Raw genomic sequence first — 22,127 nt, 5'->3', positions numbered from 1 at the left:
AGCTTTCAGGCACAAGATGAAGCTGAAGCTCTATTATGAACTCTCTGATTTCTGCTTCTAAATATTGTGCAAGGCTATTTGAAAATATGAATCAAGAAGCTTAAGAAAATGAATAATGCTTTGTGATACTTACTTTCACTTCTAGAAATCTATTTTAAGGAAATACTCTGAAATTGGACTGAGATTTATATACTAAGCACCATTATTTAAAATAATACAAACCTAGATCTAAAATTAAAGGAATAGTTAAGTAAATTATGGTATATCCATTTGAAATACTATTTTGCTACTGCTAATAACAATGGTTATGGTAAACATGAAAGTCACTGAAATGAACCGAATACAAATTTACACCTACAAATCAGATAAAATACACCAATATAAATATGTAGCTATCCAACAGAGATTAATTTGCTAAATAGTGGCTCTCTCTGGGTGATAAAATTATGTTGATTTTTATTTACATAATTTTTTTTCTTTATTACCAATTTACTTAAAATGAAGACATATAACTTTTATAATACACTTTTTAATGAAATAGTTTCCAAGTATTATTTTATTTAAAAGCATTCAAGACAACCCTATTCAGGATTAGTAATTGCTATCAAAGGCATTCATGTGGATTAGCAGTAGATAATCCAAGTAGAGTTGGAAGCAGCTGGATATGAAACCTAATGACTGCATTTTTCAAATGGTTTTTGTTTTTGAATAATTTCAGAACTGCTCATCCCTGCTCCTACAGTTTTTTGTTCTATACTGTTACACTCAAGTAAGCAGAGGTAAGAAGTTATTTTTTCTTTTCCATTATGGTTTATCACAGGATATTGAGTGTAGTTCCCTGTGATATACAGTAGGACCTTGTTGTTGATCAATTCTATATGTAGTAGTTTGCATCTGCTAACCTCAGACTCCCAACCCATCCCTCCTCTACCCACTTTCCCCTTGGCAACCACAAGTTTGTTTTTATGTCTATGAGTTTGTTTCTGTTTGATAAATAAGTTAATTTATATCAAATTTTAGATTCAACATATAAAGGATATCATATGGTATTTGTCTTTTCCTGACTTATTTCACTTAGTATAATAATCTCTAGGCCCATCCACGTGGCTGCAAAATGCATTATTTCACTCTTTTTTATGGTTAAGTAATATTCCATTGTGTGTGTTTGTGTGTGTGGACTGTATCTTCTTTAAGCATTCATCTGTTGATGAACATTTAGGTTGTTTCCATGTCTTGGCTAGTGAGGTGCATGTAGGGTTTCAAATAGGTTAACAAGTCATGATAGCAAGGATGGTGATGTGTGTCTGTGTGTGTGTACATGTGTGTCTATTTTTTCCCTTTTTTAACTTTTTTAAAGTAAAATGAAAGAGATAAACTAAATTTGAATTTTAATACTGTGTTAACTCAAACATACAAATAATATTTAAACATGAAATTAAAATCATTGTCTTTACAGTACATCTCTGTTTGGTCTACTCACATTTCAAATACCCCTTGCCACACAGAGCTGGTGGGTACCATATTGGACAATGCAAGTCTAGAGCATGATTATAATGGTGATGGCTGAATTATGCTTTCCAGTCTTGACACTAAAATAGAAATTGTACCACTTCTTACATGAGGAAACCCATATATTGACCTTCATTGCCAGATGTTCAAGCTGGATTTAGAAAAGTTGGGGAACCAGAGATCTAATTGCCAACATCCATTAGATCATAAAAAAATCAAAAGAATTCCAAAAAAACATCTACTTCTGCTTCATCGACTATGCTAAAGCCTTTTACTGTGTGGATCACAACAAACCATGGAGAAGTCATAAAGAGATGGGAATACCAGACCACCTTAACTGCCTCCTGAGAAACCCACATGCAGGTCAGGAAGCAATAGTTAGAACCATAGAACAAAAGACTGGATCCAAATTGGGAAAGGAGTATGTTAAGGCTGTAAACTGTCACCCTGCTTATTTAACTTATATGTAGAGTATATCATGTGAAATACTAGGCTGGATGAAGCACAAGCTGGAATCAAGATTGCTGGGAGAAATATCAATAGCCTCAGATACACAGATGGCAGAAAGCAAAGAGGAATTTTAAAATCTCTAGATGAAAATGAAAGAGGAGACTGAAAAAATGGGTTTAAAACCCAACTTTCAAAAAATGAAGATCATAGCATCCAGTCCCATCACTTCATGGCAAATAGTTGGGGAAACAACGGAAACAGTGACAGATTTTATTTTATTTGGCTCCAAAATCACTGCAGATGGTAACTAGAGCCATGAAATTAAAAGACTCTTGCTTCTTGGAAGAAAAGCTATGACAAACCTAGACAGCAATTAAAAAGCAGAAACATCACTTTGCTGACAAATGTTCATAGAGTCAAAGCTATGGTTTTTCCAGTAGTCATATACAGATGTGAGATTTGGACCATAAATAAGGCTGAGCACCAAAGAATTGATGCTTAAAACTGAGGTGTTGGAGAAGACCCTTTAGAGTTCCTTGGACTACGAGGAGATCAAACCAGTTGATCCTAAAGGAAATCAATCCTAAATATGCATTGGAATGACTGATACTGAAACTGAAGCTCTGACACTTTGATGAGAAGAGCTGATTCATTGGAAAAGAACTTGATACTGGGAAAGATCAAGGGCAGGAGGAGAAGACGGGACAAAGGATGAGATGCTTGGAAGACATCACTGCCTCAATGGATATGAGTTAGAGCAAACTCTCTGAGATAGAAAAGGACAGGGAAGCCTGGGGTGCTGCAGTCCATGGGATTGCAAAAAATCAGACATGACTGAGTGAAACACAAATTGTTCAAAGATATTTTAGCAGATATTTCTAGTTATACACTCAAGTCTACCCACTCTTTGTCTTTCTGGGTAGTGGAACTCCAACTTAATTGAGGCAATCATGTGCTCAACTAGGTGACTACACTGCCCCACTTCTCCTGTAGACATGCATGACCAGGTGACTAAGTTTGGCCCATGAGACCCCCTCATTGCAGGAAGCACCTGGGAAAGCTGCCCTAGCTGACAGAGACATTCCTCGTATCTCCCTGTTGTCCAAATTTCTTCAGCTTTGTATGCCGCTATGATACCTCACTCTCAGAAGCCTATTGGGATCCTCAAGACGAAATCCACAGAGTAAAAGCAGTCAGGGTCCCTAATTACTTCATGCGGCTTCCAGGCCCTCTGTTTTTGCTTCATGTGGGAGAACAGGGTTCACAATAGTGAACAAGCAATTTAGTTGCCTCCAAATAATTAAATCTTAAGTGATTGATATGGGCGGAATTGTTTCCCCAAAATTCCTATGAGTGAGTAGCCACCAGGCGGTGTCCGACTCTTTGCGACCCCATCAACTGTAGCCCTCCAGAATCCTCTGTCCCTGGGATTCTCCAGGCAAGAATACTGGAATTGGTAGCTATTCCTTTCTCCAGGGGATCTTCCTGACCCAGAAATCAAACCCATATCTCCTTCCTGCATTGCAGGTGGACTCTTTACTGTCTGAGCCATCAGGGAGGCCCATTTCTATAGAATTCTTCTATTGGACCCCTAAATCCCATACTTCAAATAGGACTGTATTTGGAGATAAGGCATTTAAAGAAGGAATTAAGTTAAAATCAGGCCATATTTATGCATATATATGGAATCTGGAAAGATGGTACTGACAGTCCTAGGTACAGGGCAGCAAAGGAGACACAGATGTAAAGAATAGCCTTTTGGACTGAATGAAAGGAGAGGGTGGGATTATTTGAGAGAATAACATTGAAACATATACATTACCATATGTAAAACAGATAACCAGTGCAAGTCTGATGCATGAAGCAGGGCACCCAAAGCTTGTGCTCTGTGAAAACTTAGAGGGATAGAGAGCAGAGGGAGGTAAAGGGGGGTTCATGATGGAGGGGACACATGTATACCTATGGATGATTCATACAGATATATGGCAAAAACCACCACAATATTCTAATTATCCTCCAACTAAAATAAACATTTAAAAAAATTAAAAAAGAAGTTAGTAGCAGAACTCAAAAAAAAAAAAAAAAAAAAAGTGAAAGCAAGTAAGTTAAAATCAAGCCAGTAAGGTAAGCCCCAGAATCTGACTTGTGCCTGTATAAGAAGAAAAAATTCAAACACATAGATATATCAGCTACACATTTATATACAGGAAGGACAATGTAAAGACACAGCCAGAAGATGGCCCCCTACAAGCCAAGGAGAGAGGCCTCAGGAGAAACCAAGCCTGCTGACATCTTGATATCTTGGATGTCCAGCCTCTGAAACTGTTGTGTAAAGAGTTTAAGAGTTGTTGTTTAAGAACTTCTATTGTTTAAGCCGTGCCAGTCTGTTCACTCAGTTGGTGATACTTGTCACAGCAGCCCTTGCACACTCATACAGTGAGAGAGAGATTTTAAATAATTGTGCTTAATGAAATTTTTGAGACAAAAGGTATGTTAGAGATTATCTAGAGGACATTTCTCAGTTATAGGCAGCACCAAGAAGAGTAAGCTAATTGTGAAGTTTACCCTGCTACTTAGTGACCCAATTGGATGGAGAAGCTGAATCTTTGACCCACACAGTGCTCTTTCTAATCAAGTTGGGTCTCTTCCACCAGATCAGGGGAGTAGAAGCTGTTAGCGAAGGAAGGCATCCCAAAGATCATCTTCTAATTTTCTATCTCTAGGCAGCTAAACATGAGGTGGTGCTAAGGTGCTAATTATCTGTGAAGACCACTGGGTAGGGAGAGGATCAACTTTTCTTCAGAAGATGCTCCAGTTTTTAATAGGAAGACATTATTTATCATCGATAATCATACCCTGCAAGTTTGATTATAATCAACATAACATAAACTCGAACAAATATTTATTAAGCACCTACCCTTTGTAGTGTGCTAACTTCCTCAGTGGGAGTTCAAATCACTCTTTTCTCTTATAAAAAATTCATTCACTTATTCAACATGTATTGGTCATCATTTTCAAATAGTAATTTTATTGTCATTAAAATTTAGAAACTCGGTGATGAGAACAGGATATAAAATGTGCAAAAAACATATCACAGCAGTTGAGAATGGATTTGATATTGGAAAGACCAGGGATGGAGACCAGGTTCTGTCACTTACAAATTCTATCACTTATGTATCTTAGGCAAGTTCCTTTAGTAATTTTAAGATTCATTTTTCACACTTGTAAAATGAAAACACCAGAAATCCACTTCATTGGATTATTTCAAGAATTAAAATAAGTAACTATGATAATCAGATGACAGAGTATCTGGTGCAAAATAAATGCTCAACAAATTACTGTATTTATTACACAGTATATTGATAACAAGAAAAAAGAAATTATTCAAGAATATTCCTTTAAAAAAAGACTGGTAAATTTTGTTTGGCATAGTATTGATGGTGGCCTTTATTGATGCAGTGTTTCCCTGATAGCTCAGTTGGTAAAGAATCTGCCTGCAATGCAGGACATCTGGGTTTGATCCCTGGGTTAGGAAGATTCCCTGGTGAAGGGAAAGGCTACGCATTCCAGTATTCTGGCCTGGAGAATTCCATGGACTATATAGACCATGGGGTTGCAAAGAGTCAGACACGACTGAGTGACTTTCACTTTGTTGACGAGAGGGCAGATGATGTTTTCTTTCTAGTACTATGTTTTTGAAACTTCCTATAATCTGTAAACAATTTTAAGACTCTTTTTCATATTCTTTTCCATTCTGGTTTATTACAGAATATTGAATATAATTCCCTGTGTTGTTTATCCATTCTATACACAATAGTTTGCATGTACCACATTATTTTTTAATGAAAATGAAACATTGTTTGCAAGATACTTATTGGTGTAGTTGTTTGTTATTCAGTGTCTGCACTGAATATCTCACAACTCTTAAGAAACTTGGTTACCTACTGTTTCCTAAACAGTCTATGAGGGCTACAGGGCTATCTTGATCACAAAGAACTGAAATTTAAGGCTACACCATAAATTGTCAAACCCAGGTTGTAAACACTTAATTTTAAGGGTAAAAACAAACACAAAAGATGCTTCAATTGTCTAAGTGATTTATTTCTAGTCATCACACGGAGATCGCAATCTGATAAAATCCAAACACTTTCTAGTTTCCTGGAAGAATACAGAATAGGTTTTCGCTGTTGTTCCAAGATGGAGTATTATATTTGCCCATGCATGTGGTATGAAACACATTCACCAAAGCCTACACAGAACACTAAGCATGTCTTCTAGAGCTACCTGATCTTCCATTAACCATGGGAAGATAGCAATCAATGATCCATCCTCTGAGTCCGAGTCTCAGCTGTGGTTCTTGCAGTACACCACGCAAACAGAGTGTGCTTACAAGCCTCATCAGGTGATGTGTGTAACTGAAATAAATGGTGAGTTTGAGGGCACACCATCACCTTAAATCTGATCAGGCATGAGATTTCTATCACATGTGGCTTCTGGAGGCTACATGGGTACTGTTGACTTTGTTTTGATCGCAGAGTTATGTTCATAAAGACCTGGGCAATCTTTTATTTTGCATTTTAAAATTATCATCATTATTTGTTAAATGTTTGTTGAGCCACAGGATTGTATTGATACCATGAGGAAAAACATGAAAAGATCTCCGAAAAACTTGCTTCCTTGGGTAAAATAAGCAAATTTTGGCCCTTGTTACAGCATCAGGGAGAAAATAACTGATTACCATGGGGTATAATGGGTAACCCCACAGGCTGACTTAGTAATGGAGTAATGGAGTGAAGCCTTGAGCTAAAATATTATAGAAAATGTAGAAAAACAGGGAAATAAAAAACAATTTCAGAGAAGAGCAAACAACCTGAGAAAATTTTTAGGTGAAATATGAGACACTTTTGTGAGAAGTGGAGCATTGCAAATCCTCATGTGAAGGGTAAATTGTTTGGGTACTTTGAGTGCAAGTCTACTTACAGAATGCTCTCAACTTTTTGACTATGAGAGATGCTTTTTAGTGTAATAAATCATCTGAACACATAAAATAGTTGTGGTTTCAGTATTCTGTATTAGCAAACATGTAATGGCAAAGTTAAATATATGAATACTTTACTGCTACCTAAAGCCTGGACCTTTACTTGAGATTTTGCAGTACTTCATACATTTGTGAGACAGGCTAATACTGTCTCAGTCTATGCTCAGGAGACAAAAATCATGAACATGCATGTCTTTCCTAAGTGGCTTCACAATCTCCTCTTCCTGACATCTACTGCCTCTCATTTCCTTCTCTTTACTTTGTTTCCTTTTTCTTATTTTCCCTGTTATTTTATTTTATTAGAGGCAAGAGTTATGGATACAACAAATTGTCTCTTTGGAGAGGACCAAGACTTTGTAAAAATGTGGGCCAGTCACATGCTTTTATGTGGATGTGTATATTTAAATGGTACTTTGTTGTCAATCCCAAATCAAAGATCTGATCTCTTTCTCAAAACTATAAAAGACAAAAATATGTCAAAAGTACCTACTGTTTGTCCTTTTATATCTAAGGAAAAGAAAATATGTGTGTACGTTTGTAGATACAAGTGTGTATACACACACATACACACCACCCAAGAACACAAGCATCCACTGTCTGTGGCAGTTTAAATACGTAGTAGGGCCTCTCATTTTTAACCTAGATTTTAAAAGAAAGAAAAGAGATGGAGATGATGATAGTTATCCACATCTGAGTTTTAGCGCCAAAGCCGCCCTGCTAGGGATGCTCCAGTTGGATCCTGTAAGGTTTTTTTTCTGTTAGTGGGCCAATTGCTAGTGTTGGTTGGTAGAAGGCGCTAGAGAACCACTGCAGGGCCATAACACTTGGAAACCACTTCTCCAGGTTCCTGTCCTGCTGGGTGGTTAGTCAGCTCTGCACAGTGGATCTCCTGCCCACACCTCCCAACTGGTGGCAGCTTCCACAGGTGGCTCTCGGGCTACATGCTCCCCTGGTAACCATGGCCCCTTTGGGAAGGTCTGAATCTCAGTCTAGGGGGTGAGCAGGGAGAGCTCCTCTGGGTCCCAGTTCTTCCTCTGCCCACCCTCTCAGCTTAGAGGAAGTACCTGATTTTTTTTTTTTAAACTTGCTATTTCTGGACCTCTTATAGTCATCTTTTAACCACTTTAGCAGTTAACCATCTACTGTGAAGTAAGTGAAGCGCACGCACTCAGTCGTGTCCAACTTCTTGTGACCCCATGGACTGTAGCTTACTATGCTCCTCCATCCATGGGATTTTCCAGGCAAGAGTACTGGAGTAGGTTGCCATTTCCTTCTCCAGAGGATCTTCCTGACCCAGGGATCGAACCCAGGTCTCCCGCACTGTAGGCAGACGCTTCACCGTCTGAACCATAATCAATTTTTATACTAAATTTTACCTTTCACATAACATGGAGACAGGCGTTTTCTAAATCCTGTGACAAAAGATGAAGCGTTTCTAAGAAGCCAGCCGCACAGTCACAGGAGGAACAGATATAGCGCAGTCACCTTCTGGTTCAGAGTCCTGGCTATTCAACACAAGATGTTAATCTAATATCACTGCAAATTTATAAAGACAGAGAAAAGGCTTCATTTTATCTACAATTCTCCTAATCTAAAAATCAATCTGGAACTCTTGACCTGCTGTCTGTGGATAGACTTCAGGGACATCTATGTGCCTCCAAGTTGTTATGCAAAATAAAATGTATTCATAGCTTTCAATATCTGCTTAAAGTATATGAGTCCCCTGAAATATTAATAGCCATTGATCTAAAATCCTTAGTGTTGTACTTGTAGAAGGGCATTTGTATTACAGGATAGATATAATTATAGGTCCTCTCTTTGGAGAGGACCAAGACTGTCATAATTTGAGCCTGTCACATGCTTTCATGTGGTCTTCATGGGAAATTACAATGTGAAATGGTGAGCAAAGTGGGACAATGAAAATAATTATGATGATATTGTTAGCTCCTAGTGATTCAATGCCTACATTATCCCCGGAGTCATGGTATATGTGTATCATGTGTGTGTCTGTTAGTTGCTCAGTTATGTCTGACTCTTTGCAACCCTATACAATGTAGCCCACCAGGTTCCTCTGTCTAGGGAATTGTCCAGGCAAGAACACTGGAATGAGTTGCCATTTCCTCCTCCAGGGAATCTTCCTGACCCAGGGATTGAACTCTGGTCTCCTGCATTGCAGGCAGATTCTTCACCAACTGAACTACATGGAAGTCCCTTATATGTAACATAAGTATGATTATTTCTACCTTGTAGATGAAGACACTGCAGACTAACTTTGGTCCACATTCTATAGATAGTGTGTGGTCATTCTGATTTATTCTCACTGCCTACAAAGATCATAACCTCTTCAATACAGAATGCTTTCATCTATTAACATTTGCTGACCATCACATATTTAACACTATGAGTGACACAAAAAAACTTTTGGAAAGAACCAGGCTAGAATAAAACATACCAGTATTCCCAGTAATACCATGTCCCCACCTTGAGCTGATACATATACCACGACTCCACTTGTCCTTCCTTCCCATGAACTTGGAATTGGCTAAGAGGTATCTTTTTCTTCAAAGCTCTTGGCAAGTTCCTACACTTTCATCATTTTCATGAAGTTTTTCCTGACTGCTAGCTCCATCATTTTTTCTCTTGAACTCTTATAAACTAGGTTTGAGTCTGGCCAACATGCAGTGACTGACAGAAGGCAGTCAGAAGCCCTGTGAGCCTTGCAGCCTGGAGGGCAGAGGCTCCAGTCACAGTCAGAAAGCAGAAGAGTGTTTGTGGAGGAATGGCATGAGACTTTGGGATGAGTAGATGCAACCTATTGTATAGAAATGGATAAACAACAAGGTTCTACTATATAACACAGGGAGTTATATCCTGTGCTAAACCATCATGGGAAATAATATGAAAAATAATATATATATATATACATTCTAATATATGTATACATATATATACATTCTTTCAGAATGTGTAACTGAATCCCTTTGCTGTGTGATAGTAATTAACACATTAAAATCAATAAAATTTGTTTTTAGTTTTTAAAACAAAGCAGAAGACTGTAAAAGCAAATGGAAAAGCAGGATCACTGAGAGATCTCAAGGTAGTAAAACAAACAAAAAGTGTCAAACCAAGAAGGCAGTGAGCAGAGGAGGGGTGACAAGCACAGTGGCAGCCAGGAGAGCAGAGAGCAGGTATGAGGAGTCCACCTCGGTAAGAGGATCAGTTTTGGATTCTGAGTTCTGATGGTGACCTTGTTCCCACGGTGTGCATGTTGGGGGCTGAGAAGTTTCCCATCCACTGAAGGCAGGAACTTTTTTTTTTTGGCATACAGCAGATGCTCAACAACTATATCTTGACGACAGTAATGAATCAAGTGCTAAGTTGTGCCGTGTTAGTTAAGTGTGAGTTTACAACATGGAAAGCATGGGGACCTTAGAGTTTGAAAGATGTTCAGGGGCGAGTGTGGGCTCTGGAACACGCCCGGACAGGGCCAACACACACAGCGCACTGAAGGCTCCTCCTTTCCCAGTCTTCATTCTGCTTAGGGGTCACAGCACTTTCTTCTACCCAGTCTGGACCTTACCCCACACTTCTTCTTAGCCCTGCATTCCAGGGAGCCACAGACATTTGGAAGACAGGAGCATAACAGCTTCAGAAGTTAACATATGGAAGGCAGGAGCATAACAGCTTCTCATACTACACCCTATTACTGGTTCCATATTTATAACTTTGAAACGTGTCCTAATTTTTGGTTATTTAGCCCCAAAGCCCCTAAGTCACTCCCTGAAATGTAGGATTGTCAGCTTGGTTTCCAGTTCCCTTGGGTCTCCCTACAAGGCAGCAAATTCAAAAGTCTGTGGTGTATACAGCCTAAGGCTCCAGGACCCTGCTCCACTTCTGAGAGTCAGTGGCACATACTGGTTTAAGATGCTAGCCCTACTTGTGAGTTTGGAAGAGGAAGGCAAGTGTGTGGCTGAACCAACAGAGGGTGAAGGAGAAAAGTAGTTTAGTGAGTATGGGAGACACTAAATGAAAGAATGAAAGGCATAGAGGAAGAGACGCTTAGAATGAATTCCGGAAACAGTCACTATTCTGGGCCTGGCTATAAAATAAGCCCTGATGAGAAAGTGGGAAATCAACCTATAGAAGAGAGGGGATGATTATAGAGGATTCAAAACCCAAGCAGGGAAGTTGTTATCTGTCTTGTAGGAATATGAGAGCTACTGGTTGCAGGGTTTCTGGGGAGGTGTTGAATTCCTACACAGAACTCTCAGCCATCTCCTGACTCCCAGGAGGAAGAGCCTGACAGCCAGATGCCAGAGGATGGGCATTGTGAGAGCCATGAGGCCAGGAGGAGGGCCTGCCAAGAGCACAACCATCTGAGGATAAGGAGGGAGGCTCTTCCCAGACACTCTGACCTCTGATGCCACCTTTCTTCCTCTTGTCAAAGATAAGGGTTTTGCCCAGAGTTTCTACTTTGCAAGAAATACCCATGAGAGATGTATTTGGCAATTAGGAAATCACACAGGGGTCATTTCTGAAAGATCTCATAGTCCTCAATTCCCAGGTAAGTGGTGCTATTCACAGATCTGCTCAAACTTTCTTTTTTTCAGTTTGACATGAAAGTCATTCAGGACTGTAGAAAAAAATAGCTGTATAATAAAAATGAATAAAAGCTGTTGGTGTAGTGGTTTCCAGCAGAGAGGAAAGAAGGCTGTGAATGACACAGCCACTGACTATATATCATTGACTTTCCCCAGTCCTAAGCATAAAGTATCTTTTAGTAGAAATTGTGGATAATAACAGTCTGCTCCCGCCTGCCTCTCACAGATGTTTTGGGACAGAGGAACTAATACAACCAGGGGTCCATCTCTCATCCCTCCATTCACTGCCCTTCTGGCATTAGCATGGTGATTTGTGCCACTGTCTCTAAGAAAGTGCTCGAAAGAAGATGTCTTCATATGAAGGGACTGTCATGGCTGTTATTATGTGGGAAAAACAGTGTAAAAGGAACACACCCAGCTCATTAGTTGGAAGTTTTGCAAAGAAGGAGAGTGCCTAAGTCGATTTTCACTTTAATTTAGCCCCAAGCCCCATTTTAAAAATGCATTTGCATGTTCAAATGACAGGGAAGCAGGGGTTGAAACTGGCAGGATGAGCGGTTCCCTCCTACACTGTGGGAGGAAAGGATGGAAACTGGTACAGACTTTTCATAAACTAATGTTCATTTCTGTTGATCCACTCTAAATTTCAGGAAATTATTTCAGTTTATATTTGTAATCTCAGTATTATTTTTGGCAATAAAAATTCAAACAACTCAAATTTTAACACCACAGAATCTTGAATGAACTATGGTGAATGGACTTACTGTAGAAATTATTGTTGTAAAGTGACTGGAAGTGCTTAATGAAACTTTTAAAGACACAGAAAATACTTTTTTAACCATTAAAAGCAAGATATAAAATTGTCAATAAATACAGTTTATGTTATATCAAATATACATTTAAAATCTGAAAATTAAATACATATAGATGAGAACAGTGTTTTCCTCTCTGACTGGCTAGGTCTTCTGTTCTGTATATTCCAAAGGGCATCAGTAATACATGGAGATGCATATTTTTAACATTCTAAAGATGTTTTCTTTAGTAATGTCAAATAATGATTTCATCAGATGAGCTAATGAAACCAGTCATGTAAGGAAAAAAAATCATGACACCAGTTTAAGGCAGGACCATTTTCAGAGAAGATAACCATTTCATTGTTAGTTTGTTTTTTAACTTTGTTACATTACTCCTCACATGACATTGAAACTATCTAATTTTGCTTTGCCCAAAGACAGAAAGGAAGCCACTTCTCTAAAACCTAATAATTTGAGAATATTTTTTTCCAAGGTACAAGGAGCATACAAACTAGAAGCAGGTAATATGAATGTCACCCTGGTCAAATGACAGTGGAAGACAGTAGAAATGTGGAGAGAGAAGATTTGATAGGTTAGATGCTTTTTCAAATGAGTCCTTCCATCAGCGGAAAGTATCATTTATCACAGAGCAAACTACAGGGATGAAATGTGATCCCAGGAATAAGCTAGAGATTAGGCCTCAATAGACACCAGGGATTTTTTTCTCTGAGCAATTTTCAGGAGCTTCTCAGTCACAGGAAGGTAAGACAAACACAGTATGTGTGTGTGTGCGTGTGTGGGTATATGGGTACCCACACATATGGAAATGTGAATGTGTGTGTTATCTCATGTATACACTTATCCTTATCTCTTGGCTTCAGAGCTTAAGAAATAAACAACACACTCCAACAACTTTCATGACAGTGACATTCAAACAGAAGTTAAATTTTACAAAGCCTACTTAGTATTCCTGTTACACCCAAGTCCACTGTGCAACATCTATTTTAAATGTCTTATTTTAAATAAGTCCGTCATTTCATCAAATCTGGACTAGAGTGAGTCATTAAATTTCTTCAAGTGAAAGGGATCTATAATATATTTACCCAAAATGCACTTCATGATTTATACGATTTGGGAATAAACTATAACTACAGACACAGGAGCAGAACATGACCAATCCAATCTACTTTTATTATTTCTTGGGATCATAAAGTGCAAGAATGCTATGTGAGTCATTAATTATATACACAAAACAACAAATAAATATCGGCTTACATGCCAACTTAAGTTGAACTTATTAGTAAGAATCCTTTAGAAGAAATGGAGTAGCCATCATAGTCAACAAAAGAGTCCAAAATGCTGTACTTGGATACAGTCTCAAAAACTACAGAATAGTCTCTGTTCATTTCCAGGCAAACCATTCAATACCACAGTAATTCAAGTCTATGCCCCAACCAGTAATGCTGAAGAAGTTGAAATTGAACAGTTCTATAAAGACCTACAAGATCTTCTAGAACCAACACCTGAAAAAGATGCCCTTTTCATTATAAGGTACTAGAATGCAAAAGTAGGAAGTCAAGAAATACCTGGAGTAACAGGCAAATTTGGCCTTGGAGTACAGAATGAAGCAGGGCAAAGGCTAACAGAATTTTGCCAAGAGAACACACTGGTCATAGCAAACATCCTCTTCCAAAAACACAAGAGAAGACTCTACACATGGACATCACCAGATGGTCAATATCAAAATCAGATTGATTATATTCTTTGCAGCCAAAGGAGAAGCTCTATACAGTCAGCAAAACCAAGACCGGGAGCTGACTGTGGCTCAGATCATGAACTCCTCACTGAAAAATTCAGACTTAAATTGAAGAAAGTTGGGAAAACCAATAGACCATTCAAGTATGACCTAAATCAAATCTCTTACAATTATACAGTGAAAGTGACAAATAGATTGAAGGGATTAGATCTGATAGAGTACCTGAAGAACTGTGAAAGGAGGTTTGTGACATTGTGCAGGAGGCAGTGATCAAGACCATCCCCAAGAAAAAGAACTGCAAAAAGGCAAAATGGTTATCTGAGAAGGCCTTACAAATAGCTGTGAAAAAAAAAAAAAGAAGTGAAAGGCAATGGAGAAAAGGAAAGATACACCCATTTGAATGCAGAGCTCCAAAGAATAGCAAGGAGAGATAAGAAAGCTTTCCTCAGTGATAAGTGCAAAGAAATAGAGGGAAACAATAGAATGTGAAAGACTAGAGATCTCTTCAAGAAAATTAGAGCTATCAAGGGATATTTTCATGCAAAGATGGGCTCAATAAAGGACAGAAATGGTATGGACCTAGCAGACTCAGAAGATATTAAGAAGAGGTGGTAAGAATACACAGAAGAACTAGACAATAAAGATCTTCATGACCCAGATAATCATGATGGTGTGATCACTCACCTAGAGCCAGACATCCTGGAATCTGAAGTCAAGTGGGCCTTAGAAAGCATTACTATGAACAAAGGTAGTGTATGTGATGGAATTTCAGTTGAGCTATTTCAAATCCTAAAAGATGTTGCTGTGAAAGTGCTGTACTCAATATGCAAGCAAATTTGGGAAACTCAACCATGGCAACAGGACTGGAAATTCCAATCCCAAAGAAAGGCAAAGCCAAATAATGCTCAAACTACCACATAATTGCACTCATCTCACATGCTAGAAAGAAATGCTCAAAATTCTTCAAGCCAGGCTTTAACAGTACGTGAACCGTGAACTTCCAGATATTCATGCCAGATTTAGAAAAGGCAGAGGAAGCAGAGATCAAATTGCCAACAACCTTCAGACCATTGAAAAAGCAAGAGAATTCCCAAAAAATATTTATTTCTGCTTCTTTGACTATGCCAAAGCCTTTGACTGTGTGAGTCACAACAAACTGTGGAAAATTCTTAAAGAAATGGGAATACCAGACCACTTGACCTGCCTCCTGAGAAATCTGTATGCAGGTAAAGAAGCAACAGTTAAAACTGAACATGGAACAACAGACTGGTTCCAAACTGGGAAAGGAGTCCATCAAAGCTGTATATTGTCACCCATTTTATTTATCTTACATGCAGAGTACATCATGAGAAATGCTAGGCTGGATGAAGCACAAGCTGGAATCAAGATTTCCGGGAGAAATATCAATAACCTTAGATATGCAGATGACACCATACTTATGGCAGAATGTGAAGAACCAAAGAGCCTCTTGATGAAAGTGAAAGAGGAGAGTGAAAAACTTGGCTTAAAGTTCAAAATTCAGAAAACTAAGATCATGGCATCTGGTCCCATCATTTCATGGCAAATAGATGGGGAAACAATGGAACAAGTCACAGACTTTATTTTCTTAGGATCCAAAATCACTTGAGATGGTGACTGCAGCCATGAAATTAAAAGACGTTTGCTCCTTGGAAGGAAAGTTATGACCAACCTAGACAGCATATTAAAAACCAGAGACATTACTTTGCCAACAAAGGTCCGTCTAGTCAAAGATTTGGTTTTTCCAGTGGTCATGTATGGATGTGAGAGTTGGTCTATAAAGAAAGTTGAGTGCCAAAGAATTGATGCTTTTGAACTGTGGTGTTGAAGAAGACTCTTGAGAGTCCCTTGGACTGCAAGGAGATCCAACCAGTCCATCCTAAAGGAAATCAGTCCTGAATAATTATTGGAAGGACTCATACTGAAGCTGAAACTCCAATACTTTGGCCACCTGATGGGAAGAACCTACTCATTGGAAATGACCCTGATTCTGGGAAAGATTGAAGGCGGGAGCAGAAGGGAACTACAGAGGATGAGATGGTTTGATGGCATCACCGACTCAATAGACATGAATTTAAGTAAGCTTTGGGAGTCGGTGATAGACAGGGAAGCCCGGCATTCTGCAGTTCATGGGGTCACAAAGTCGGACACAACTGAGTGACTGAACTGACTGACTGGTAGAAATGTTCCTTAATAATATCTTCAAAGTATTGGGTGCTTACTGTGGACCTTGGTGGTGGTGGTTTAGTTGCTAAGTTTTGTCTGACTCTCGCGAACTCATGCACTATAGCCCACCAGCCTCCTCTGTCTATGGGACTTCCCAGGGAAGAATACTGGAGTGGGTTGCCGTTACTATCACAAGGGGATCTTCCCACCCCAGCAATCAAACCCGGGCCTCCTGCATTGCAGGCAATTTTTTTTTTTTTTTTTTTTTTACCCAACTGAGCCTTACACTGTGCTAACCATATATTAATCATCACAATAACAGTCTGAGGTAGGAACTATAATTGTCTCACTTTACGTATGAAGATACTGAGGTTTGTTAAATTGCCCCAGGTTCCACGACTGAGTGAGCCTTTGAGTAAGATTAGGCGTCTAAACAATTTATCAACAATTATGTAACTATGTTGCTGCTAGGAACACTGTATTGAGAGGACTGTCAGGCTTTCCTGTAGGCCGAGGAGAAATGCATTTTGTGATTGCTTAGCCATTTCAGCCATGAAGTTGGGGGTATCATCACACATGCTTGTTAGCCAACACCCATTCAACTATTTGGAGACAAAGATACAGAAGCAAACTGACATGGTCAAATAGCTCCAAAGCCAGGTCTATAAACATAGTCCTGCTAATGGCCATCTGCCTTTATCCCCCTCCCACTGAAGGTCAAGTCAAGTTACATAAGCATTTCTCCTATGCTTTTCTTTTAAATGAGAAATAATCATTTTAACACCTATAATCAAGACAACTTTCAGACAACCTAGTTACTCTCATTGCCTCTGTGAAAGGGGATTCAAAACTCTGAAAGGAGAGCTCCAAGAAAGTGGCATTTTGTGATGAAATAGAAGATATGAAATTAATCATTTTCAGGAAACTTGCAAGGCAATATGTTTCTTATATTATGTATATAATAATCTACATTACAGGTACTGTACACACACTTCAATGGACCATTTATTTTCTGATTGTTTGTTATATGGTACTATATTAGCATAGTGTGGAAGATTTGAGGTAGAAAAGTGAGGTGTTTTTTATGTCTACTTTAAGCTGTTAGTTTTACTGTGTCTCGGGATGTGGAGGATCGTCTTGTAGTCAAATCAAGCTATAAAGACTAAATTGAATTATCCCCATGGAACAGCTGTTAAATCTCCAGGGAGTGGGCAGGTCCTACAAGAAAGGAATGATGAATTGCAATGGGGATGCTGCAGAAATGCAGCCTGCCAGAGAGGGTTCTGTGCTGGATGTGGCTTGTGCTTCTTGAATTACCTTTTGTAACTGATGGGTATTACCTTAAATTTGTTGCCTGATTTGTTGATTCCCTGAGTCTCCTGCTCAACTCCAAACTTTTCCAAACTCAGTAACTGCGAGAGTCTGTGAATACTAGCAAAGGACAAAAACGTCATCCTTCTCAAAAGCCCTTACTTAGCACATCTGTGGTTAGTGACTTGCAACAAAGCTGATTTTGTAGTTGATACCATGTCTTTGGGGGAAACTGTAAGCCTGAGTAGGGGAATAAAACTTTGTACGTGTAATTAATGGTGCAAACAATTCCTTTCCATGTGGAATTCCTAAAGAAAAAAGACGAAGTGTATAAATGTGTATGTGTGTGTGTGTGTGTGTGTGTGTAGTGATGGGAAATTTCACCTAAGCAAGGTGATAGAAGCAATTTGGGAGAAAAATAATATGTTTATCCCACCCTTTAAATTGAGAAGTTTAACACTAATGGTTCTTTATCTGCAAAGAACCAAAACTTACTTAATTCCCCCCAAGTGCATTAATGATAAAATAGATTCTTTATGATTCATATTAATAATACTGCCAATTAAACTCTGAGAAATAAAGTATGGTAGTGAAATTTTTGGTAGCTTGGTAAGTGCTACCATATTTTAAAATCAACAAAACATTTATTAAAATTGTAGCTAATGATCCTCTCCAAAAAGGAAATGATGAAAGCTATCAATATTCATAAATTCATGGGATTTTTCCCTCCTTAATCTCCCTGACTTCCCTTTTTTTGCTCTGTATATTCAGTGACTTATTATTTAATATATCTTATCATTTAATATGTTTTCAAACATGATTTATGTGTGGAGTTTTCTATGAATGTTGCCAAAGTGTAATAGGGAAGACAAATCTGACTTCATATTGGATCTGTTTCTTTTCCTTTAACTTTTATTTTCTGCTGCTTTTACTACAAGTTAAGAATGTTGTCCATAGCCTGAAATATACAGGAGAGCCCATTCTCAATGCTCTGCTCATTAAAGACATAACATTTTTTCGTTCATATAGATAAAAGTTGCCAAACAGAGAATAACATTTGTCTCATTGGAGGTTTGAGGAATACCATGATCTGACCTATGTGGACAGCTGCAATACAAAGGATTTTTACATCAACAAGTGTGCAACCAGCTTATTCCCTCCTATTTTAGCATTAAAAAGTCTAAATTTTAGCTTGGAGAAGATGGTTCTTTGGGGCTCCTAGGTCTGCTGGCTTTCTGAAGAAAGTCGCTATTCCTTGCCCCAAGGCCTCATCTCTCCATTTATTGGCCTATTGTGGGGCAAACAGCGCAAGCTTGGACTTGATAACAATATTGGTTTTATTTATATCTAAGGCTCAGGTTCTCACACTTTTGAAGCCAGTTTGTGAACAATGAAAGTAGCAATGTTTCATTAAGTTCCTTGTGTTCCAATTTGTGATTCCAACTCTTCCCACAATGTTCTGTTCTCTTTTCAGGTGCGTTGACATTCATGATATTAGTCTAAGCTAAACTAGCTCAGTTGGTAAAGAATCCACCTGCAATGCAGTAGACCCAGGTTCAACTCTTGGGTCAGGAAGATCCTCTGGAGAAGAGATAGGATACCCACTCCAATATTCTTGGGCTTCCCTTGTGGCTCAGCTGGTAAAGAATCTGCCTGCAATGCAGGAGACCTGGGTTTGATCCATGGGTTGGGAAGATCCCCTGGAGAAGGGAAAGGCTACCCACTCCTGGAGAATTCCATGGCCTGGAGAATTCCATGGACCGTATAGTCCATGGGGTCACAAAGAATCAGACACGACTGAGTGTCTTTCACTTTCAAATTCCTAGTAGTATGTGACCCCACTGTTTTTGCAGATTAAACTCAATGAAATGGGTATGTTATGAAATATTTGGGGGGAATAATATTGAGGAGCAATGGGCAGAAGTATGCTTTCCTGACCTACACCTAAACAACATGTCATCAGCTAGTTAGTGCTTAGGTTAATTAGTTAACGAATAACATTAGGACTCCCTAACTTGGTAGCTCAGCTGGTAAAGAATCTGCCTGCGATGCAGGAGACTGTGGTTCAATTCCTGGGTCAGGAAGATCTGCTGGAGAAGGGATAGGCTATCTATTCCAGTATTCACGGACTCCCCTGGTAGCTCAGCTGGTAAAGAATCTGCCTGCAATGTGGATTAGTTGATTAGTTAATTAGTTAATGAATAACCTTGGTATATATGGGTAACATTGCCCAAAGCCTGGAGCCTGAGCCCGGGACAAGCCTTTTAAAATATTATAGACTTTTTAACCAAACTGTGATTTTCCATAAGCAAGGCTGTTTCTCATGCTGGAATCCAATGGCAACTTAAAAAAAAAAAAGTGTTAATATATGGAACCTCCAAACATAAAATATTTTTTACACATTATACTTATCAAGGAAAACAAATCAAGATCATTTAAATTCCAACTTTTCCAGGTAGTCCAGTGATCAGATTGCAAGGAGAAGCAGCATCTACTAGTCAATGATAAGGGGGTCTAGTCTTGTGAAAGCTTTTACAATACTGTTAGTTTAATGGACCTCTGCTTCTAGCAGGATGGAGTAGTATGATTTTCTCTATTTCTCCCACTAAGTACAACTAAAAACTCTAACATTATATATAAATAAAACCAAGGAAACTTCTAAATGGTGGAAAGAAGAAACCAAGCATATCTTGGGATCTTGAGACCCAAGGAGCAACATTAAAAATTTAACCTCTGTTCTTCAAAATGCCCAAGTTTTTAACAACAGCAATAAGTAGACAAATATATAATTCACCAGGAATAGAATTTAATAGAATCTGTGGTTCTTTTGCTGCATTTCTCAGGGATAAAAAAAGAGATTCATTCAACCCAGTATAGATTGCAAGCCCCGCCCACAGATGGCACAAACTCATAGCCAGGAATATAGAATTCAGTAGGTAGGGACCTCTAAAACATTTGTTTCCCCCAATTACACAGTTCATACCCACTCACTCCCTACTGTGCCTCCCTCTCTCCAATTTCACCTTGGAGTCTATTTAGACATCCAAGAGTGTGATGTAAACGTATTATGAGGAAGTGCCAGGTGTATGATGGGGAAAGCAAGTCTTAACTACATTGAAGTGTTAGAAATCATCGAGCTGGAATGGATGCTGACTTACCACAGTATAGATCTGATGCTTTCGCCTTTTAGCCAAGTCAATTATGTTTACTCCATTGTAGTAAAGGTTTTCAATACATCCATGGAAGTTTTTCTTTAAAAAGGTCCCAGGTTTGCCTGGTACTGGAATTCCTCCAAAACTAAGCTTTATGGGAAAAAAAAAAAAAATCAACTTTTAGTTATAAGCTCTAAAAAAGGAGTAAAGGAAAAGGAAAGTAAGCAAGTGAATTTCAGTAGATTCAATTGTAGCATGAGCCAAGTGGCTCAAATAATTATAGATGCCACTTGATTACACATTTAAAAGGATACTGATTAGGCCACGTAAAAATAACTATAATTGCTTGCCTTTTAAGAGCTTATTTTACAAAACTATTTTACATCCTTTCTGAACCCTTCTAATACTAAATACAACAATAATTTACAGAAGGAAGAAAAAAGCAAAGAAAATCAACATCTTTATATTTATCTCTTATGCAAATATCTTAGTACAATCAAAGTAAAACCAAGGGACAAACAAAATATACCTCTATTCAGGCCTAGTTTATTCTGTACTGTATCAAAAACACCTTATCAACACAGCTGTTATGGAAATATTTTATAAAGATGAAAAATAGGAAACAATTCAAATATCTCATACATTTATTTAGAGGGAAAAATTGAGAATTGATATAATGGACTCCTACTTAGTTTTCAATAATGGTGCTTAGAAAACATTTGTTGTAAAGTGGAAAATGAGTGGAATGTTGATTTAAAAATGCAGGAGTTATAGTTGGGAGTAAGGTATGATGTCAATAACAAAAAATGGGCTTACAATTTAGATTGAAGAAATAACACTGAACTATTAATGGCAGTTGTCTCTGGGAAAGCAATGGAATACTATTTATGTTTACCACTTCCCTTTCCAGTACAAATTACTTTTGGAAAGAAAATATTCTTTTTAAAACAAACCTGATCTGTTATGAATATTCTTCCTATTTTAAAACAGAAGCAGAGTAGTTTCTATCATCAGGTTTATCCCAATACCATTTAGTGAGTAACCCAGTTTTTCTTCACTGCTATGAAATGTTACCTTCAGCATATAATACTTAAATCGTATGAATGCTTGAGTATATTTCAGAAAGATTTGTTCTCCCAGTGGAAATGTCTTCTTATATGAATAGCTACAGATTAAGCAAAGGCTGTTTACAGATGTCTACTTTTTCCCCCATAAATTCCACACTATTTTTAAAAATTATTTCTGTATACATTTATGATAAGAATTATTAACCCTGCTGCTCATGTCTATTTTCTATTATTTTACTCTAAGATAATTATTTTATATTTTGCC

General features: G+C 38.2%; 1 protein-coding gene across 1 annotated transcript in view; it reads right to left on the bottom strand.

Moving 5' to 3' along the window:
- The window catches only part of CNTNAP5 (contactin associated protein family member 5), a 1,040,042-nt gene that overhangs the window by 493,258 nt on the left and 524,657 nt on the right, over nucleotides 1-22,127 (bottom strand). Inside the window, exon 7 of the mRNA XM_024981085.2 lies at nucleotides 20,802-20,945. Within this exon, the coding sequence (XP_024836853.1) occupies nucleotides 20,802-20,945 (144 nt within the window). The remainder of the gene's footprint in view (nucleotides 1-20,801; nucleotides 20,946-22,127) is intronic.

Source organism: Bos taurus, chromosome 2 (genome assembly GCF_002263795.3).
Source record: "Bos taurus isolate L1 Dominette 01449 registration number 42190680 breed Hereford chromosome 2, ARS-UCD2.0, whole genome shotgun sequence".
NCBI lineage: Eukaryota > Metazoa > Chordata > Mammalia > Artiodactyla > Bovidae > Bos > Bos taurus.
The sequence above is the reverse complement of the archived record's forward strand: the minus strand, read 5'-3'. Positions and strand labels throughout refer to the sequence as shown.